Genomic DNA, 18,137 nt, shown 5'->3' on the forward strand with positions numbered 1-18,137 from the left:
GTCGAACTGCGACAGGATTAATGACCTGAGAAATACGGAACGGACCAATGAACCGCGGGGTCAACTTGCGAGAAGCGGTCTTAAGGGGAAGGTTCTGAGTGGAGAGCCAAACTCTCTGACCGCGACAATATCTAGGACTCTTAGTTCTGCGCTTATTAGCAGCCCTCACAGTCTGCGCCCTATAACGGCAAAGTGCAGACCTGACCCTCTTCCAGGTGCGCTCGCAACGTTGGACAAAAGCCTGAGCGGAGGGGACGCTGGACTCGGCGAACTGAGATGAGAACAGCGGAGGCTGGTACCCGAGGCTACTCTGAAAAGGAGATAGCCCGGTCGCAGACGAAGGAAGCGAGTTGTGGGCGTATTCTGCCCAGGGGAACTGTTCTGACCAAGACGCAGGGTTGCGAAAAGAAAGACTGCGTAAGATGCGACCAATAGTCTGATTGGCCCGTTCTGCTTGACCGTTAGACTGGGGGTGAAAGCCGGAAGAGAGACTGACGGAAGCCCCAATCAAACGGCAAAACTCCCTCCAAAATTGAGACGTGAATTGCGGACCTCTGTCCGAAACGACGTCTGACGGAAGGCCATGAATTCTGAAAACATTCTCGATGATGATTTGTGCCGTCTCTTTAGCAGAAGGAAGCTTAGCAAGGGGAATAAAATGAGCCGCCTTAGAGAACCTGTCGACAACCGTAAGAATAACAGTCTTCCCCGCTGACGAAGGCAGTCCGGTGACAAAATCTAAGGCGATGTGAGACCACGGTCGAGAGGGAATGGGAAGCGGCCTGAGACGGCCGGCAGGAGGGGAGTTACCGGACTTAGTCTGCGCGCAGACCGAACAAGCAGCCACGAAGCGACGCGTGTCATGCTCCCGGGTGGGCCACCAAAAACGCTGGCGAATGGAAGCAAGCGTACCCCGAACGCCAGGGTGGCCGGCTAACTTGGCAGAGTGAGCCCACTGAAGAACGGCCAGACGAGTAGGAACGGGAACGAAAAGAAGGTTCCTAGGACAAGCGCGCGGCGACGGAGTTTGAGTGAGTGCTTGCTTTACCTGCCTCTCAATTCCCCAGACAGTCAACCCGACAACACGCCCCTCAGGGAGAATCCCCTCGGGGTCAGTGGAGGCTACTGAAGAACTGAAGAGACGAGATAAAGCATCAGGCTTGGTGTTCTTAGAGCCCGGACGATAAGAAATCACGAACTCGAAACGAGCGAAAAACAGCGCCCAGCGCGCCTGACGCGCATTAAGTCGTTTGGCAGAACGGATGTACTCAAGGTTCCTATGGTCAGTCCAAACGACAAAAGGAACGGTCGCCCCCTCCAACCACTGTCGCCATTCGCCTAGGGCTAAGCGGATGGCGAGCAGAACGCGGTTTCCCACATCATAGTTACGTTCCGACGGCGACAGGCGATGAGAAAAATACGCGCAAGGGTGGACCTTGTCGTCAGAGAGGGAGCGCTGAGAAAGAATGGCTCCCACGCCCACCTCTGACGCGTCAACCTCGACAACGAACTGTCTAGTGACGTCAGGTGTAACAAGGATAGGTGCGGATGTAAAACGATTCTTGAGGAGATCAAAAGCTCCCTGGGCGGAAACGGACCACTTAAAGCACGTCTTGACAGAAGTAAGGGCTGTGAGAGGGGCTGCCACCTGACCGAAATTACGGATGAAACGACGATAGAAGTTCGCGAAGCCGAGAAAGCGCTGCAGCTCGACGCGTGACCTAGGGACGGGCCAATCAATGACAGCTTGGACCTTAGCGGGATCCATCTTAATGCCTTCAGCGGAAATAACAGAACCGAGAAATGTGACGGAGGAGGCATGAAAAGAGCACTTCTCAGCCTTCACAAAAAGACAATTCTCTAAAAGGCGCTGGAGGACACGTCGAACGTGCTGAACATGAATCTGGAGTGACGGTGAAAAAATCAGGATATCGTCAAGGTAAACGAAAACAAAGATGTTCAGCATGTCTCTCAGGACATCATTGACTAATGCCTGAAAGACAGCTGGAGCGTTAGCGAGGCCGAAAGGAAGAACCCGGTATTCAAAGTGCCCTAACGGAGTGTTAAACGCCGTCTTCCACTCGTCCCCCTCCCTGATGCGCACGAGATGGTAAGCGTTACGAAGGTCCAACTTAGTGAAAAACCTGGCTCCCTGCAGGATCTCGAAGGCTGAAGACATAAGAGGAAGCGGATAACGATTCTTCACTGTTATGTCATTCAGCCCTCGATAATCTATGCAGGGGCGCAGGGACCCGTCCTTCTTCTTAACAAAAAAAAACCCCGCTCCGGCGGGAGAGGAGGAGGGGACTATGGTACCGGCGGCAAGAGCTACAGACAAATAATCTTCGAGAGCCTTACGTTCGGGAGCCGACAGAGAGTATAGTCTACCCCGGGGGGGAGTGGTTCCCGGAAGGAGATCAATACTACAATCATACGACCGGTGTGGAGGAAGAGAGGTGGCCCTGGACCGACTGAACACCGTGCGCAGATCGTGATATTCCTCCGGCACCCCTGTCAAATCACCAGGCTCCTCCTGTGAAGAAGAGACAGAGGAAACAGGAGGGATAGCAGACATTAAACATTTCACATGACAAGAGACGTTCCAGGAGAGGATAGAATTACTAGACCAATTAATGGAAGGATTATGACAAACTAGCCAGGGATGGCCCAAAACAACAGGTGTAAAAGGTGAACGAAAAATTAAAAAAGAAATGGTTTCGCTATGATTACCAGAAACAGTGAGGGTTAAAGGTAGCGTCTCACGCTGAATCCTGGGGAGAGGACTACCATCCAGGGCGAACAAGGCCGTGGACTCCCTTAACTGTCTGAGAGGAATGTCATGTTCCCGAGCCCAGGTCTCGTCCATAAAACAGCCCTCCGCCCCAGAGTCTATCAAAGCACTGCAGGAAGCTGAGGAACCGGTCCAGCGTAGATGGACCGACAAGGTAGTGCAGGATCTTGAAGGAGAGACAGGAGTAGTAGCGCTCACCAGTAGCCCTCCGCTTACTGATGAGCTCTGGCTTTTACTGGACATGAAGTGACAAAATGACCAGCAGAACCGCAATAGAGACAGAGGCGGTTGGTGATTCTCCGTTCCCTCTCCTTAGTCGAGATGCGGATACCTCCCAGCTGCATAGGCTCAGCACCCGAGCCAGCAGAGGAAGATGGTAGTGATGCGGAGAGGGGGGCAACGGAGAACGCGAGCTCCTTTCCACGAGCTCGGTGACGAAGATCAACCCGTCGCTCAATGCGAATAGCGAGTTCAATCAAGGAATCCACGCTGGAAGGAACCTCCCGGGAGAGAATCTCATCCTTTACCTCTGCGCGGAGATCCTCCAGAAAACGAGCGAGCAAAGCCGGCTCGTTCCAGCCACTGGAGGCAGCAAGAGTGCGAAACTCAATAGAGTAGTCTGTTATGGATCGATTACCTTGACATAGGGAAGACAGGACCCTGGAAGCCTCCTCCCCAAAAACAGATCGATCAAAAACCTGTATCATCTCCTCCTTAAAGTCCTGATACTGGTTAGTACACTCAGCCCTTGCCTCCCAGATTGCCGTGCCCCACTCACGAGCCCGTCCAATAAGGAGAGATATGACGTAGGCGACACGAGCAGTGCTCCTGCTCCTGGCCGAGTCAGACACCCGAATTCTGGGCCGATTCAATCGGTTTCTGGCCCCCCGGCAGAGGGAAGCTTCTGTGCCGATTCCTCATTGCTAGCTGGGAATTGGCATATCTCAAGCAGGTTCAATTAACAACAGCCTTACCTGAAATCTGGCGTTTCTACTACTGGGACAAGTCTCTGAATGTCCTTGAGTGGCCCGGACTTGAACCCGATCGAACATCTCTGGAGAGACCTGAAAAAAGCTGTGCAGCAACTGACAGAGCTTGAGTGGATCTGCAGAGAAGAATGGGAGAACCATGGAAAAAGTCAAGGGGTTTGAATACTTTCCGAACGCACATTGCCATTTTCCGCATTTTGTTACGGTACAGCCTTATTCTAAATTTAATTTAATTGTTTTTTTCCCCCTCATCAATCTACACACAATACCCCATAATGACAAAGCAAAAACAGGTTTTTAGAAATATTTGCACATTTTTGAAAAGTAAAAACTTAAATATTACATTAACATAAGCGTAGTGGCTAACTTGTCCAATATAATTGTCTCGATGCAAATTGCTTTCTAATCATTTAGCCACGATGGAGAGTGGTGAAATGTTAGTCTTGACACAAACAAATCCAATGTCCAGAGTTTGATTCAAGTTGAAAAATAATAATACATTTGTTGTTCTTCTGGATACAAAAATGTATATCAATCTACCAAAACTAATTCTGATCATCTGGGGTTTGTTGTTTCAGGACGGAATGGAGCACCTGGCGAATCACCCGAAGAGCCTTTCCTAGACTCCTCCGTGGTGGGACGCCACAGGGTGATTAAAACTCTGTTGTATTCCTTCCTGAAGTAGAGCATCCTGGATCTTGCCTTGGTTTAAAGCATATAGAGCTTCTCTGAGTTCTCTGTCAGTACCAACAAAGTTAGTTCCATTATCAGATCGTACGTGTTGTACTTGTCTTATTCTGCACATAAATATTCTTATGGTGTTGATACACGAGTCCGTGTCAAGAGAGTAAGCAATTACAATGTGTATTGCTTTACTGGACATGTAAAGATCACTCCATATCGTTTAACATTTCCTCTTCCTCTTTTGATTTCTATAGGACTAAAGCAATCCACAGGTATATTGGTAAATGGTGGTATGTCTGGCATGATCCTTTCAAGTAACTAATCTGCCATCTTCTGCTCACCAATCTGGCCTCTTTGACTTCTGCACACAACACACTCTGAGATGATCTTCCTTGCTGCAGAGTTTGAATTGGTGATCCAATACCTTTGACGGAGAAGTGAGAGCATGTGATTCCTTCCACCATGTCCTGTTTGTTGATGTATGTGGCGGAGGATAAGTGTAGATATGTCAAGGTCTTTGGAAAGAACGACAGGGTGCATAACTTCTTCAGGCATCGCTGCCTCACACAGCCGTCCTCCGACTCGGAGAAACTCCATCCACCAACACTGGACTCAACTCATAAGTGATACTTCCTTTGTTGACTGTAGATGGCGTCATTGTCAAAGTCAAGAGCTCCTCTGGGAATCTTTGTCTTTGGGTGAAGCAAATGATCGCCTCCTCTGCTTTCAACGGTTCGTCCAAACTTACAGTTTGACCACTGAATGTTGTGCTGTGGGCTCGACTCTTGTCTTTCACCATCTGGTTCCGTGAGCGTGTGTGTATGCTGGTGAGATTGAGATTTAACTGGATGTATTTTCTTTCCCGTACAAGTGACTAACACTTTTTCCACTTACAGGAACCAAGCAACTGCAATCTTCAACTACATCCAAGTGGAGAAATAAGATAGCAGCTTGTTGGTGTGATTTTCAATCTCATTGACAGTAGCACTGCACACAACAATAGCATTTTTAATCTCAGGGTCAGCAAATGTGAGGGAAACTGAGTTCATGTGTTCCAGGGGCCACTGCACTTCTGGTTTCCAAAGAAACGTTGGGCCATGGATCCACCTTTTGCACTCCAGAAACTTGTTTCCACTCATTCCTCTAGATGCATCATCAGCAGGATTTTGCCTAGTATCCACATACCTCCACTGTGATACGGATGTGCTCTCTCTGATAACAGAGATCCTTGTGGCCACAAATGTTTGAAACCTTGTATACTCATTGGCTATGTACTTGAGCATTGACTGGCTATCTGTCCAGAGCACAGAGTTGTCCAGCTTCAGCTGTAGCTCTGTACGCAGCATCTTGTCCACCTTTGCACTCAGTACTGCAGCAGCCAGCTCCATGTAATGGGATGGTTGTCTCCTTCAGAGGTGCAACTCTGGCCTTCCCCATGACAAGAGATACATGAACATCACCCCGTTGATTTGTCAGTCTCACATAGCTTACTGTTCCATAACCTAGCTCACTCGCATCTGAGAAATTGTGCAGTTGAGCTTGAGTGGGTGGCCCAAAGTTATTTGGCTTAAAACACCTTTCAATCTTAAAGTTTACAATTTTTCCCAGATCCCGAGTCCATTTCATCCACTTTTCAGAGAAACACCTGGGGATATTCTTATCCCAGCCACAGCTTCTTCTACACAGCTCCTGTAAGAGCAGTTTGGCAGGCAGGGTAAAGGAAGCGAGGAAGCCCAAGGGATCATAGACAGAACTCACCATGGATATAATTCCTCTACGTGTGTCATGTTTTTTTTTTATGGTAACATTAAAGGTAAATGTGTTGCTCTCTCCATACCATTGTACTCCCAGTGCTCTCTCAATGGGAAGTTTGTCTCTGTCCAAATTCAACGCTCACCTCTTTAGCTCCTTCAGCTTCTGAGATGGAGGCTGGTACAGTTCGGCTATTGCTCACCCACTTGGAGAGATGGAGTCCTCCTTTATGACAAGCAGCTGTTAAATCCTTGGCAAGTTGTACTGCCTCCTCTTCAGCGGACACGAATTTCAGGCAGTCATCAACATAAAAAGGATTTCTGATTGTGTCAACCACCTCCGGATGACAACGCTCCTCTGAAGTCTTCTTTAATGCATAGCTCGCACAGCTGGGTGACGAGGCAGCGCCAAACCGATGTACACGCCTGCGACACTCAACAGGTGAGAGGCTAGTGTCACCTCCAGGACACCACAGAAACCTCAGGATATCAACGTCCCTGTGTGATACCTTTACCTGGTTGAAACATTGCTTGTACGTCAGGCCATCATTGCTACAGGCTCCTGGCGGAGTCGTGTGAGCAGACCTACGAGACTGTTAGTCAGATCTGGGCCTGGTATTGGGTTCGGGGGGGTATGCTGTGCTGATGACACGCTGGTAGCAATACTGCTTCCTGTGGACTTGTGAATAGACGTGTGAATGAGCCTTGACTGTGGCCTTTGAGCCTTGCTTCTGGATTCTGTAGGATCTCCAATATCACAGAACACTGGATGTGTAGCTATTCTCACTTGTTTTTCAATTAACAGGATGAGATCAAGGAGTCTGTAACTCACAAGCAACCAACCTCCACCTCTCCCTGAGTTTGTAGGGTAGTTTCAGGATGATGTTCTTTCAGCTGGAGGCCAGATCCATCTCGTCCATATCTTCCATTGCATTACAACAGCCTCTGAGGTATAATGCATCAGCCTGTAATGCCTTGTGGTCTTCGGATTTGATGCTAGGCCAGCTAAAAGCCTTCTCCATGTATGCATTGACAATCTTGTATTCATTATCGTAGTGCTCTTTCAATAAGCCCCTGGCTTTCTGATAGCCCCTATCTGGAGCCCCTATCTGGAGCCAGCTCCTAACTAGCTCTCGAGCCTGCCCTCTGGGGTACGGTTCGAGGAAGTGCAGTTTGTCCTTGCTAGTTTGGGCTCTATTCTCTATATCAGGGGTGGGCAATTCCAGTCCTCGAGGGCCTGATTGGTGTCACAGTTTTGCCCCAGCTAACACACCTGACTCCAATAATCACCTAATCATGATCTTCAGTTTAGAATGCAATTGGATTAATCAACTGTGTTTGCAATGGATGGGGGAAAGTGTGACACCAATCAGACCCTGGAGGACTGGAGTTGCCCAGCCCCTGCTCTATACCATGTTCAAATGACCTGTACTGTAAATTGTCACCATCAAAAACAGTAATATCTCTGGATGGCAGAAAGGAATGATGATGCTGTTTGACTAACATAGCGGTAACTTCCTTCTGTCTTTGGATAATGGTGATGAGAGGGTTTTCTATGTTTTCCTGTGAAATGTCCCGAGCACCGTCCTATGAATTGGAAAGTCTCATCTGTAGTCCCCGTGGCTCTCTATGTGAGTTGGTCAGCACTGATGAGCCTTTGCTTGGGTTAGAGTCTTGTGCAGCAGTGTGCTGTCCGTGAGCTGCTGTCTGAATCACACTGGGTCCTGACTGAATTGGGGTCCTTCTATGGGATGCACACTTGGTGCATGTCTGACAGAAGTGCCCCTCTGCCCTGTGGGAAATTCGAGGTCGAAAACCCTGTATCTCCCTGCCATTTGATCGAAGTAGTCATTCATGTCATCTATTGTTGAGTTGGCCTTTCTTTTTCCCCCTGCAGATGTAAAATACGTGATTTTTCCTGAGGCGGCTGCTATTTCAGTTTGCAGCTCTAGGGTCTCCATTCTTTTCCTCAGTTCCATCTTTTGTTGGTTCAATTCCTCCTCCTTATCCTCTAGATTGTGTTTGAACTTGAGAGCGGCAGCCTTTGTTATTAATGCTGCTCTTTCGGCCTCTGCTCTGATGCAGGCTGAGGATGTGGAAGATACACCTGAGAGGGAACTCCTGTTAGACTTGGGTCTGGAGGTTTGGGACACACTGTCAGTTGGTTTAATATCATCCCTGTCACGTTCTGACCTTAGTTATTTTGTTATGTCTTTGTTTTAGGTTGGTCAGGGCGTGAGTTGGGGTGGGTTGTCTATGTTCGTTTTTCTATGTTGTGTTTTGCGTTTGGCCTGGTATGGTTCTCAATCAGAGGCAGGTGTCCTTAGTTGTCTCTGATTGAGAATCATACTTAGGTAGCCTTTTCCCACCTGTGTGGTGTGGGTGATTGTGTTCTGTCTTTGTATGTCACAGGACTGTTTCGGTTCATGCGCTTTGTTTTAGTGGTCTGTGTTTAATAAATTCATCATGAACACGTACCGCGCTGCGCATTGGTCCTCCGATCCTTGCTACTCCTCCTCAGAAGAGGACGAAGACGAGCGTTACAGAATCACCCACCAAGAAAAGACCAAGCAGCGTGGTGACGAGAGGCAGCGATACCTGGAGAACTGGACTTGGGAGGAGATATTAGACGGCAAGGGACCCTGGGCACAGGCTTGGGAATATCGCCGCCCCAAGGCAGAGCTGGAGGCAGCGAGAGGCGGCATTATTAGGAGCTAGCACGGCAGCGCAACAGGGACGAGAGGCAGCCCCAAACATTTATTGGGGGGAGGGCACAAGTCAGGTAGGAGACCTGAGCCAACTCCCCGTGGCACCGTATTATGCCGTGAGGCGCACGCACGGTGTCCCCGGTGCGCAGGCCTAGCCAGGTGCGTTACATCGGAGCGCCTCGTATCGGCCGGGCTAGAGTACTTTTACTTCACTACATTCCTAAAGAAAATGTGCTTTCTACTCCATACATTTTCCCTGACACCCAAAAGTACTCGTTACATGATAAATGCTTAGCAGGACAGGAAAATGGTCCAATTCACGCACTTATCAAGAGAACGGGTGGTCATCCCTACGGCTTCTGATCTGGCATACTCACTAAATACAAATGCATTGTTTGTAAATGATGTCTGAGTGTTGGAGTGTACCCCTGGCTATCCATACATTAAAAAAATAATGGGGCAATCTGCTTTTCTTAATATAAGGAATTTGAAATTATTTATACTTTTACTTTTGATAAAGTATATTTCAGCAACATTTTACTTTTGCTATTTAAGTATATTTAGAACCAAATACTTTTAGACTCTTACTCAAGTAGAATTTTACTGTGTGACTTTTACTTGAGTAACTTTCTATTAAGGTATCTATACTTTTACTCAAGTATGACGTCTCCAACTACACAGAAGTCCCCTTACTTCCCCCAGTCCTCTCCTGTGTGCTGCCCTTCTGGCAGCTTTATGGGGCTTGTACACCTGGTGAGCAATCAGTACTTGATTACCCACCAACTCCCCAATCAGCCCTAATTAGTCCTGGGCGGAGTACCCGTCGAGATCTGGCACGTCCAGCAGATGGAGCCAGCGCCTCGTGACGTACAGTCCTCGACGAGTCTCTCCCTGGTGGCTGACCTGCTGTACGCCACTAAATATACACACACACACACACACACACACACACACACACACACACACACACACACACACACACACTATACGGTCAACTTTTACTTAACTTGTAACTTTTTAAAAGCGATTTATTCCATAATTGTTTCTAATTGTAAAATTGCTATTGAGAAGAAACAGTAACCTATAGTTTGCCTGTAAAGGAAAGTCTCATTATTATTAAAAGACACACCTGTATTACTATTATAAACGCCTAAATACATAATGAGGACCAGTGGTGGAAAAACTACCCATAAAGATACCTTAATAGAAAATGACTAAAGTGAAAGTCACGCAGTAAAATACTACTTCAGTAAAAGTCCAATAGTATTTGATTTTAAATATACTTAAGTATCAAAAGAACATGTAATTGCTCAAATATACTTAAGTATCAAAAGTAAAAGTGTAAATAATTTTACATTCCTTATATTAAGCAACCCAGACGGCACAGTTATTTATTTAATTTTTATACTGATTGTCTGGGGCACACTCCAACACTCTGACATAATTTATAACCAAAGCATGTGTTTAGTGAGTCCACCAGATCATAGGCGGTAGGGATGACCAGGGATGTTCTCTTGATAAGAGTGTGAATTGGACCATTTTCCTGTCCTGCTAAGCATTCAAAGTGTAATGAGTACTTTTGGGTGCCAGGGAAAATCTAAGGAGTAAAAAGTACACTATTTTATTTAGGAATGTGGTGGAGCAAAAGTAACAATTGTCAAAAATATAAATAGTGAAGTAAAGTACAGATACCCAAAAAACCTAATTAGGTAGTACTTTAAAGTATTTTTACTTAAGTAATTTACACCACTGATGAGTACAATGACATAGCAGGATTTGATCATTTATTTAAAATTCCATTATGTTGGGGATTATCTAATGGGAGTGCGCAGATTCACCTAACGTGATGGGATGCGCCCCAAATGGCATCCTATTCCCTATGTAGTGCATAACAGGGCCCATAGGGTGGGGTTATATCCTGCCTGTTTGGCCCTGTCCGGGGGAATCGTCGGATGGGGCCACAGTGTCTCCCGGCCCCTCCTGTCTCAGCCTCCAGTATTTATGCTGCAGTAGTTTATGTGTCGGGGTCTAGGGTCAGTCTGTCAAATCTGGAGTATTTCACCCATCCTATCGGGTGTTCTGTGTGAATTTAAGTATGCTCTCTCTAATCCCCTCTCTTTTTCTGTCTTTCTTTCTCTCTCTCGGAGGACCTGAGCCTTAGGACCATGCCTCAAGACTACCTGGCCTGATGACTCCTTGCTGTCCCCAGTCCACCTGGCCGTGCTGCTGCTCCAGTTTCAACTGTTCTACCTGCGGCTATGGAACACTGAACTGTTCACCGGACGTGCTACTTGTCCAAGACCTGCTGTTTTCAACTCTCTAGAGACAGCAGGAGCAGTAGAGATACTCTGAATGATCGGCTATGAAAAGCCAGCTGACATTTACTCCTGAGGTGCTGACTTGTTGCAACCTCGACAACCACTGTGATTATTATTATTTGACCCTGCTGGTCATCTATGAACATTTTAACATCTTGGCCATGTTCTGTTATAAACTCCCACGGCACAGCCAGAATAGGACTGGCCAGCCCTCATAGCCTGGTTCCTCTCTAGGTTTCTTCCTAGGTTCTGGCCTTTCTAGGGAGTTTTTCCTAGCCACCGTGCTTCTACACCTGGATTGCTTGCTGTTTGGGGTTTTAGGCTGGGTTTCTGGACAGCACTTTGTGACATCAGCTGATGTAAGAAGGGCTTTATAAATACATTTGATTGATTGATTGATAGGGCTCTGGTCAAAAGTAGTGCTCTATATAGGGAATAGGGTGCCATTTTGGATAGACCCATGAACTGAACTGATTCCTTCCACTCTCTGTGTACACAGGCACGCTCTCTAGAGGCAGCCAATAGCAAGTTGGAGTTGCAGATCAAAGAGTTCTACGAGATGAGATCACCGACTCACAAGAAGGACCTCAGTGGGTTCTATGCCACCATCACAGACATCCGCAACAAGGTATTTCTGGGTAATGTAGTCTTAATGTAGCAACCCACTGGGCAAACACTGTTTGAATCAACATTGCTTCCATGTAATTTCAATGTCATTATGTTGAACCAAAGTGCCAAGTGGGAAGGGAAGTGTAGATAGGATTGAGAAGATGCCAACAGGGTTGTGAAAGAAGAGAGCCACTAAAATGAATTAGATAAGCGCTAGATTAGAGGTGTAATTCCTATAGTCTTTCAGTATTTATCTTGTTGACTGTTGAAAAACGGTGTCCTGTTGTATTTGAATGAACAGTAGACATGAACCTGATCTGCTGATCTAAACACATGATATCCCATACATAGTTGACTCTGATATTACATTCCATTAACTGTGGCTGTCCTCCTGTTCCTAGATCCATACCAGGTCTGTGGTTAATGCCAGACTTGCAGCTGATGACTTCAAGATGAAGTAGGTGCACTTCCTGTTTGTACTGTACACAGCCTCTGTGAGTGTACTGTTTCTGTTTGTAGCTTTGGCCTATAGATTTGAGATTGATTAGATCCAATCCTCACAGATCTACATAAATGCTTATGGGGGTATGCAGGGGCTATGGATCAGTTCATGGTTGGGCAAGTTGTATCTAGTCTTTCCTGAACCCCTGTAGGTAAGCGACGGAGGCTAACATGAGTATGAAGATGGAAGGGGGTGTGGCTCGTCTGAGAGGAGTCCTGGACAGCTTTACGCTCACCAGAGGACACCTGGACAGCTTTACGCTCACCAGATCTGACCTGGAGATGCAGATTGAGGGGCTGAAGGAGGAGCTGGTCTACCTCAGGAAGAACCATGAGGAGGTAACCTCCTCATTTCTCCTCACACACTCAAGTCTTAATGCTTGTGCTGTTGTCTGAAGTGTCAATGGGCCAGGACAGCCACATGGGTTTTTTGATTAGGACACAATGGCTTCCCCTGTAGTTTTTGCATTGTTTTTGCACTTTGTTAATTCTCAGTGTGTTTGAGACCCTTCAATGTTTGGCCACATGGGGGCAAAACTCACCCACAACAAATCTACGGCAACTTCATATACAGTAACTCATTGTTTTCAGGTGCTTTTGCCCTTCCCTGTGTGTGAGTAAACTACAAATCCCAGGTATTATAGCACAATTTGTCCCCCTTTTCCTGTTGTTAGGAGATGCATTTGATGCAGACACAGCAGTGTGGTGCTGTGAATGTGGAGATGGACTGTGCTTCCTCAGTGGACATGAGCAAGGTGCTGGAGGAGATGAGGACCCAGTATGAGGGCATGGTGGCGAAGAACCAGAGAGATGCTGCCAAGTGGTTTGAGAGCAAGGTGAGACAACCTCTGAAAATAGGACAGGGGGCCTCGAAGGGTGTGGGCCTGGGTCCCTAAATGCCCTTTGTAAGAGGCACAAATTTACATGTATTTTGTGAAGTGGCACTATACTTGACTAATACAGTGTGTGTGTGTGTGTGTGTGTGTGTGTGTGTGTGTGTGTGTGTGTGTGTGTGTGTGTGTGTGTGTGTGTCAGGTAGAGGTGCTTTAGAGCCAGATCACCACAGAGGTGAAGACCTCTGTCTCAGGTGACCGACCTGAAGAGGACCTTCCAGAGCCTGGAGATTGAACTGCATGGCCTGCTCACTCAGGTATGATGTCAATGCCATCTTAGTGAATCAGCATTCCTAAATATATAGCATTTCTCTTTACCTTATCTCTGTTCCTAAAATATGGAATTCCTTTAGGTCTTTAAAGGAACATTACACATTACAAGTTTGTTAGAAGTTTTCAGACCTCCACAGTGGTCTAATGTGAAGGTGTTTTAACACCTTCATGCACACCAGTCTAACTATCTCTGCCCTTCATCTCCCTCTCTATACATTTCTACTACCTTCTCCTTCCTTCCTTCTCCATTTCCTTCATCCCTTACTGACATAAACACATTCCTGTAGAAGGGGTACTTGGAGGAGAGCGCTGATATAAACGGCCGCCACGGCTCCCAGCTGAGCCAGCTGCAGGTTTGTATCAACAGCATGGGGGAGGAGCTGCAACAGCTCAAAGTCAGCATCCAGCAGCAGGCCTCCGAGTACCAGATCCTCCTGGACATCAAGATGAGTCTGGAGATGGAGATCGCTGAGTACAGGAGGCTGCTGGATGGAGAGGGATTCAGGTGAGAGGGGATAATGGAGGGGCAGGAAAGAGAGGGAGGTGGAAGGGAGGGGGGGAAGACAGCTGTTTATTGGAACCTCACTGCAAACAGTGGTGGAAAAAATACCCAACTGTCATACTTGAGTAAAAGTAAAGATACCTTAATAGAAAATCTCTCAAATGAAAGTAAAAGTCACCCAGTAAAATTCTAAAAGTATTTGGTTTAAAATATGCTTAAGTATCAAAAGTAAAAGTGTAAATAATTTCAAATTCCTTATTTTAAGCAAAACAGATGGCACCATTTTCTTGTTTTTTAAATTTACAGAAAGCCCGGGGCACACTCCAACACTCAGACATAATTTACAAACAAAGCATGTTGGTTTAGTGAGTCCGCCAGATCAGAGGCAGTAGGGATGACCAGGAATGTTCAGTTGATAAGTGCTTGAATTTGACTATTTTCCTGTCCTGCAAAGCATTCAAAATGTAACGAGAACTTTCGGGTGTCAAGGAAAAGCACAATATTGTCTTAAAGAATGTAGTGAAGTAAAAGTAGTGAATAATATAAATAGTAAAGTTAAGTACCTTTGGAAATACCTGGACTTCTGCATAAATTGGTCATAAAATGTTATCTGATCTTCATCTAGGTCACAAAAATAGACCAACACAGTCTGCTTCAACTAATAAACACAGAAACAATTAGACGTTTTCATGGCTTTATTAAACACACCGTGTAAACATTCACAGTGTAGGGTAGGAAAAGTTCGTGAACCCTTGGATTTTACAATTGGTTGATCCTCCTATGGCAGAAATAACGTCAATCAAACATTTTCTGTAGTTGCGGATCTGACCTGCACAACGGTCAGGGGGAATTTTGGACCATTCCTCTTTACAAAACTGTTTCAGTTCAGCAATATTCTTGGGATGTCTGGTGTGAACTGCTCTCTTGAGGTCATGCCACAGCATCTCAAATCGGGTTGAGGTCAGGACTCTGACTGGGCCACTCCAGAAGGCATATTTTCTTCTGTTCAAGCCATTCTGTTGTTGATTTACTTCTGTGTTTTGGGTCGTTGTCCTATTGCATCACCCAACTTCTGTTGAGCTTCAAATTGTGACCAGATAGCCTAACATTCTCCTGTTAAGTGTCTTGATAAACTTGGGAATTCATTTTTCCGTCCATGATAGCAAGCTGTCCAGGCCCTGAGGCAGCAAAGCAGCCCCAAACCATAATGCTTCCTCCACCATACTTTACAGTTGGGATGAGGTTTTGATGTTGGTGTGCTGTGCCTTTTTTTCTCCACACATAGTGTTGTGTGTTCCTTCCAAACAACTCAACTGTAGTTTCATCTGTCCACAGAATATTTTTCCAGTTGCGCTGTGGAACATCCATGTGCACTTTTGCAAACTTCAGTTTTTTTTGGACAGCAGTGGCTTCTTCCGTGGTGTCCTCCCATGTATACCATTCTTGTTGAGTGTTTTTCGTATCGTAGACTCGTCAACAGAGACGTTAGCATGTTCCAGAGATTTCTGTAAGTCTTTAGCTGACACTCTAGGAGTCTTCTTAACCTCATTGAGTATTCTGCGCTGTGCTCTAGCAGTCATCTGTGCAGGACGGCCACTCCTAGGGAGAGTAGCAACAGTGCTGAACTTTCTCCATTTATAGACAATTTGTCTTATCGTGGACTGATGAACATCAAGGTTTTTAGAAATATTGTGTAACCCTTTCCAGCTTTATGCAAGTAAACAATTCTTAATCCTTGGTTTTCTGAAATCTCTTTTGTTCGAGGCTGTTCAGCTTTACCATTAAAATGACGAACACGTACCACGCTGCGCTTTGGTCCTCACCTTCTTCCACCAACGGCCGTTACAGAGGCGTGGTTCACATCAGGCAATGCTTCTTGTGAATAGCAAACTCATAGTTTTTTTTTATAGGGCAAGGCAGCTCTAACCAACGTCTCCAATCGCGTCTCATTGCTTGGACTCCAGGTTAGCTGACTCCTGACTCCAGGTTAGCTGACTCCTGACTCCAGGTTAGCTGACTCCTGACTCCAGGTTAGCTGACTCCTGACTCCAGGTTAGCTGACTCCTGACTCCAGGTTAGCTGACTCCTGACTCCAGGTTAGCTGACTCCTGACTCCAGGTTAGCTGACTCCTGACTCCAGGTTAGCTGACTCCTGACTCCAATGAGCTTTTGGAGAAGTCATTAGTGTTATTAGTTTAAGCACACCATGTTTGTCTATTGTTGTGACTTAGATGAAGATCAGATCAAATTGATTTGATGACCCAATTTAAGTAGTAATCCAGACAATTCCAAAAGGGTTCACATACTTTTTCTTGCCACTGTAAGTAGTACTATAAAGTATTTTTACTTAAGTACTTTACATCGCTGATTGCAAACTAGTAGATCAGGATGTGTGTTAGTGAGTTTAGCTGACCGTAAGTGTTCTTCCCCCGTTTGTCTACCAGTAAGCATGTGGAGACCAGACAGGAGGTCAGGAAAGTGATCGGTCCAGGAAGTGGTGGAAGGTGAGCAAGCAGTGAATAATTAATCAAGTGAATGAAGAATCAAGTCTTGTTACCCATAATACACACAATGAATGAATGAATGAATGAATTCCTGTGTTGTGGCTCTTTCCACAGAGTACAACCCACACATGCAGAAGAGGGTGATCGTGGAGGAGATGGTGGATGGAAGGTGGTCTCTCTCTCTCTCTCTCTCTCTCTCTCTCGCTCATATATAAATAATGTCATGGTCGCATACTGTAATATTTCCCTTTAGACAGGATTGCATCAGCTGAATGATAACTGATGTAATTTACTCGTGTTACCTTATAACTCTTAAATGGCGAATTGAACGTTATTTCTAGAATATGTATTTCCTGTTGTTCCATTCATTGCCACCAGGTGGCAGGTCTCTCATTTAAACATCTTTGGCCAGCCCAATTAAAAGTGAGTAAAGTGGAAACATAATATTACAGTTACATAACTGACATCAGAGAAAGTATTACTTGTGTCATCAGCCATTTATAAAAGCCATTTTACTCCCTGGACCACAAGCCATGTATGTTCTCTGGACACTCTGACAAGGTTAGAGTTCATGTTGGAGCGGCAGGTAGCCTAGTGGTTAGAGCGTTGGACTAGTAACTGAAATGTTGCAAGATTGAATCCCTGAGCTGACAAGGTCGTCTGTCGTTCTGCCCCTGAACAACGCAGTTAACCCGCTGTTTCTAGGCTGTCATTGAAAATAAGAATTTGTTCTGAAATGACTTGCCTAGTTAAATAAAGGAAAAAAATGTTCTGTTGGCCTAATACATTTGGCTGTTGATTAAATATAGATGTCAATGCATTCCAGCACACTGATATCATAGTTGAGGGTCTGTTGCTGTCCTCTAAAAAGCTGAAAAGAAACACCTTTGCAGAGTGGATGAGGCCAACACACATACTGTGCCCTACATTATATGAGCATAACACTCATGGGAATTTCACTTACTCCAACATGTTCTCAGAGCAGAACGGATTATGATTGGTTGCATCAGACAACCAATGAAAAAGGAGGAGGTGGGGAGGAGATGCAGTATCCCATCATTCAGGTCATGTGGGGCAGACCTGTTTTGTGACCCACATGTTTTGCTTGCTAGTAAACAATTTTGCTGCTCTAAGGGAAGTTTGAGTCAACTGGGTCTTCTGCTGCTCTAACAGCAGAACTGTCAGTACTGGCCATCAACACAGTACTCCACATTCCTCTTGCCCCCTTTTCCTACATTATTTTATTCCCTATTAATGATGTTGTGAACTTGTGACCCATGTGAAGTGCACTTAAAATAAAACTCTTAAAATAAACATGAGTACTAACATGTCATTATTTCCTGACTGTAAAACATTCATTATTGAGTTGGTGAAGATCAGATGATGTACGTTGGGTCATCTTTTTTTCTCCTAGGCATGTAACGAGCTGGGTCAGATCTGGATGTAGTCAGGTGTGAGTGAGCACGTCGTGTTTGAATACATCCAGCTCGTCATACAGAGGTTTTGTGTAGATATGGTGTAGTTGTGATCGGTAGTAATTCAGCAGCACTCTTTCATTAGGGAGACCGACCGCCTGCTTTGACTGTATGTCACAACACACACTAACTCTATAAG

General features: G+C 45.8%; 1 protein-coding gene across 1 annotated transcript; it reads left to right on the forward strand.

Annotated features, from left to right (window-relative positions):
* The first annotated feature begins 12,522 nt into the window (after positions 1–12,522).
* LOC110487521 (keratin, type I cytoskeletal 16-like) lies at positions 12,523–17,808 on the forward strand. The gene is made up of 6 exons (XM_036939720.1): positions 12,523–12,690; positions 13,026–13,187; positions 13,439–13,501; positions 13,805–14,022; positions 16,464–16,523; positions 16,638–17,808. The coding sequence occupies exons 1-6, from the start codon at positions 12,523–12,525 to the stop codon at positions 16,774–16,776; spliced, it is 810 nt and encodes a 269-aa protein (XP_036795615.1). The 3' UTR covers positions 16,777–17,808.
* Positions 17,809–18,137: the final 329 nt, after the last annotated feature.

This window comes from Oncorhynchus mykiss, chromosome 13, assembly GCF_013265735.2.
Source record: "Oncorhynchus mykiss isolate Arlee chromosome 13, USDA_OmykA_1.1, whole genome shotgun sequence".
Lineage (NCBI taxonomy): Eukaryota > Metazoa > Chordata > Actinopteri > Salmoniformes > Salmonidae > Oncorhynchus > Oncorhynchus mykiss.

Excerpts from the sequence above, each read along its gene's own strand:
- LOC110487521 (XM_036939720.1), top strand. The coding sequence starts at position 12,523 with ATGAGTATGAAGATGGAAGGGGGTGTGGCTCGTCTGAGAGGAGTCCTG. Across the intron at positions 12,691-13,025 it reads TCAGGAAGAACCATGAGGAG|GAGATGCATTTGATGCAGAC; the intron begins GTAACCTCCTCA and ends TCCTGTTGTTAG. Across the intron at positions 16,524-16,637 it reads GGTCCAGGAAGTGGTGGAAG|AGTACAACCCACACATGCAG; the intron begins GTGAGCAAGCAG and ends CTCTTTCCACAG.